Source organism: Myotis davidii, unplaced genomic scaffold (genome assembly GCF_000327345.1).
Source record: "Myotis davidii unplaced genomic scaffold, ASM32734v1 scaffold1494, whole genome shotgun sequence".
NCBI classification, from domain to species: Eukaryota; Metazoa; Chordata; class Mammalia; order Chiroptera; family Vespertilionidae; genus Myotis; species Myotis davidii.
Genome location: NW_006286246.1, coordinates 4,130,073 through 4,133,710, shown reverse-complemented (window position 1 = coordinate 4,133,710; position 3,638 = coordinate 4,130,073). Strand labels below are relative to the sequence as shown.

Sequence of the window (3,638 nt, the reverse complement as noted above, 5' to 3'; positions counted from 1 at the left end):
AGCGGAGCTCAACCTGTGGGTCATGACCCCTTTGGGGGTCAAACGACCCTTTCACAGGTGTCGCCTAAGACCATTGGAAACATATATGTAATTACATATTGTTTTTGTGAGTAATCACTATGCTTTAGTTATGTTCAATTTGTAACAATGAAAATATATTCTGCATATTAGATATTTACATTATGATTCATAACAGTAGCAAAATTACAGTTATGAAGTAGCAACAAAAATAATTCTATGGTTGGGGGCCACCACAACATGAGGAACTGTATTAAAGGGCCGCGGCCTTAGGAAGGTTGAGAACCACTGCTCTATATAGTTCCGGACAGTGTGACTCTGTGTGTGTTTGTGTGTGTGTGTGTGTGTGTGTGTGTGTGTGTAAAAAATTGGTGAAAAAACAGTTAAAACCTTGTGTTGAGGGGGCCGCCCAAAGCCAGGCCCTCCACCGTCTCCTGGTCTCAGTAAAATCCCTGCGTCCAGGGCCCTGCAGTGCCTCCCCAGGGACCTCCCTGCTTCTGCCCAGCTCCTCCCATCTGTGCGTTAATCCCCCCCCCACACACACACACCCCTTCAGCCAGAGAGGCCTTTCCAGAAGCCACACTGTGCTGTGGGCACAAGGACAGCTCTCTGGTTTCATTGGGAAGCCACCCCTCCCTCTGCCGCAGAAGCCGCCCTGTGCCTCTGTCTGTCCGTCTCTCCACCCTCCCCGGCCCCTTTGGGACCACAGCCTTCGGTGCTATGAACCCCAGGCGGCTGCTCAGTGGCCGCCTGCTGCGGGCAGCGTCTCTACACAACCCCCTCTAACACCCACGGCATCTCTCCAAGCTCCCGACCCTACTTACAGGCAAGGATGGGCGCGGAGGGGACAGGGAAACGTGCCGAAGGTCTCCGGCCAGCGAGCGACACGGCCGGGCTGCAGCCGGCATGTGTCTGACACTCAGCACCCATCCGTCCTGGGACAGGCGTCTCCTGACCCTGCACAGCAGCCCAGGAGGGTAGGAGCCTGACGTTTCATCTGCTGTCACTCCCAGTCCCTGGGTGTGTGTTTGTGTGTGTTAGGTCCCCGCCTGCACACAGTAGGTCCCCGCCTGCGCACAGTAGATCCTGGGTGTGTTGAGAGCACCGTGCTGCATCCTGGCATTGGGCTGGATAGGGGACCATGCAGCACAGTCCTCGCCTGCTGGGATTATCCACAGCAGGGACACACTCTCAGGCCGCATCCCGGGCTGGGACAGGCGCTACGAAGGGCCCTGGGGAGCGTGTGACGCAGGGGCATGGCCTGGCCTGGGCCGGGAGAAAGCTTGGGTGCTCCGTGTTCTCTGATGGCGTTTATAAGGATCCCATTAGTCCTCTCCTGGCATATTAAGAATTCCGTACATCATTTCAGGCTGCCTCTCAGACCTCTGTAAACAGGCATGAATTCTGATGGGGTTGGGCTTTCTGATTTACTTTTCCCCAAGGAACTTAATCAAGACATGCAAGTGCCTTGTCTTCCCGACGCTCCTCTCCTGCCCTGGAGACTGTCCGGAGCCATCCTCGGTCTTCCTTCTGCTTCTGGGCCCTCCCGGGGGCGTGGCTCCGGCCCAGCCCGCTCCCAGGGGCCCGCAGAGCGGCCTGGGCCAGGGAGGTGCGTGGGGTCAGCGCCTGCCTTGTGGTTTGTTGCAGAGCTGGTGATGCTGCTGGAGTGGTGGTCGGGCACGGAGTGCGTCATCTACACGGACCCCCGGGCCTACCCCACGTTCGGGAAGGAGAACGCCATCGTGGTTCTGAACCACAAATTTGAGATCGACTTCCTCTGCGGCTGGAGCCTGGCCGAGCGCTTCGGGGTTCTGGGGGTAAGTTGGACGCCCGTTTGCCTTTCTGACACGTCGCTCGGTCGCACCCTGACTTGCCTTGGCTCTCGGTCGTGCAGAATTTGCAGCAGCATTAACGGGTTCAGCTGGAGGCGCTGCTTTTAACCGAAGGTTTTTCCTTCTGGACGAAGAGGCGCCTCCTCCTGTAATATTGATCCGGGATGACTGTGTGGTAGGCCGTGGACTCAGTCTGTGGATTTAAGCCTCCAGACACAGGCATGAGTGGGCAGGGCACGCCCACCTTCCTGCAGCGCCAAGTTCAGCTCTCCGGCTCAGGCTCACACGGCCGCTCAGCGGATTTGGGGTTGAAGTCCTCTGGTTTGATGCCACTTCATAGTCTTTATTTTTAAAATATGTTTTTATTGATTTGAGAGAGAGAAAAAAAAAAAAAGTCAATCCGCTGCCTCCTGCACACCCCACACCGGGATCAAGCCTGAACCCGGCATGTGCCCTGAACAGGAATCGAACCAGCAACCTCCTGTTTCACGGGACAGCACGCAACCAACTGAGCCACACCAGCCAGAGAAACATTTTATAGTCTTTTTAAAATATATTTTTATTGATGTCAGAGAGGAAGGGAGAGGGAGAGAGAGAGAGAATCATCAATGATGAGAGAACCATTGATCGTCTGCCTCCTGCACGCCCTCCACGAGGGATGGAGCCCACACCTGGGCATCATCTTTGTATTCAGTGCTCAGCAGTGCCTCTGTCTCAGGTGACCTTCAAATAATCACCTGACTTACCTCCTGTAGGACTAGCACGTGAGGCTGCGATTCTCCGATTCTCAGATTCTCCGCAGCCGGGAGTGGGGGGGACTTCTTTTCCTTTCCGAGGAGGTGGAGGCCCCTGACAGGCCTTCTTTGCCTCCCAGGGAGTGGCTGAGAGGGAGGGGTTTCCAGGAAGCAACTGGCATTTGCAGACACTCTTGGGCGTGGGCTATGCTCTAAGCACCCAGGGCCGCGTGGGCCTGGCGGTCTGTCCCCTGGGCATTTCACGGTGGGACCAGGGTTCGGCCATGATCTCTGAGAAAACACCGACTGCTCCCTCCTGTCGGTGCGATGACCTGTGGGCTCTGGGAGCGGGTCAGGGAAGTGCCCAGCAAATGTCACGCGTGAGCAGAGGGTCCAGGTTTTGGAAGCTGAGCGGCCCGCTTGCCGGTCTTTCTGCCCCAGTAACATGCCTGAGGCCCAGAAGGTCCCTGCAGATCCTGTTCGCCGGGCCTCTGAGGGGCGCGGGGCCCGTGAGTGGTGAGCACTCCACACGGTAGCTTCTCTTCAGTGTTTCCCCGGGAGGTGTGGCGGGTTCACCCGGGGCCGCTGGGCTGTTTAAGATCTTGGGAGAAGCCACCAGGATCCCTTAGCAGTGGCTGCAGGGCAAGCCCCAAACCTTGGCCTGACTCCAGGCCCGGCCCGGGGTCCTGGCAGGTGTCTCACTGTTGAGTCCGGCCGCCTCCCTCAACCTGCGGCTCACCGGGCGTGGGTGCTGCCCCCAGGCTCGCCCATGGACCTGTGGGGACCTGTGCATCTGCCCTCAAACCTGGCCCTCCTGGCATCCCTGGTCCTGGCGTCCAGCTCCCTCTGGGGCAGGAGAGAGGAGGAAGCACTTAGGGCCCACCCCACGGCCGCGGGTGACCGACGGGCCTCATTCTGCGTGAGGATGCGTGTGAGCCACATGTGCGCCCACGGCGTGAGTGCCCGCAGGCAGGCCCCGGCCAGCGTGGAGGCCCCGGCCACATCCCGGCTGCCTGTGGGGCCTCACGCCTTCAAAGTCTCCCTAGGGTCCCCA

General features: G+C 58.3%; 1 protein-coding gene across 1 annotated transcript in view; it reads left to right on the top strand.

The window, feature by feature from the left end:
• AGPAT4 (1-acylglycerol-3-phosphate O-acyltransferase 4) overlaps positions 1-3,638 on the top strand; it is a 31,313-nt gene that overhangs the window by 16,803 nt on the left and 10,872 nt on the right. Inside the window, exon 2 of the mRNA XM_015560023.1 lies at positions 1,666-1,835. Coding sequence (XP_015415509.1) covers positions 1,666-1,835 — 170 coding nt within the window. The remainder of the gene's footprint in view (positions 1-1,665; positions 1,836-3,638) is intronic.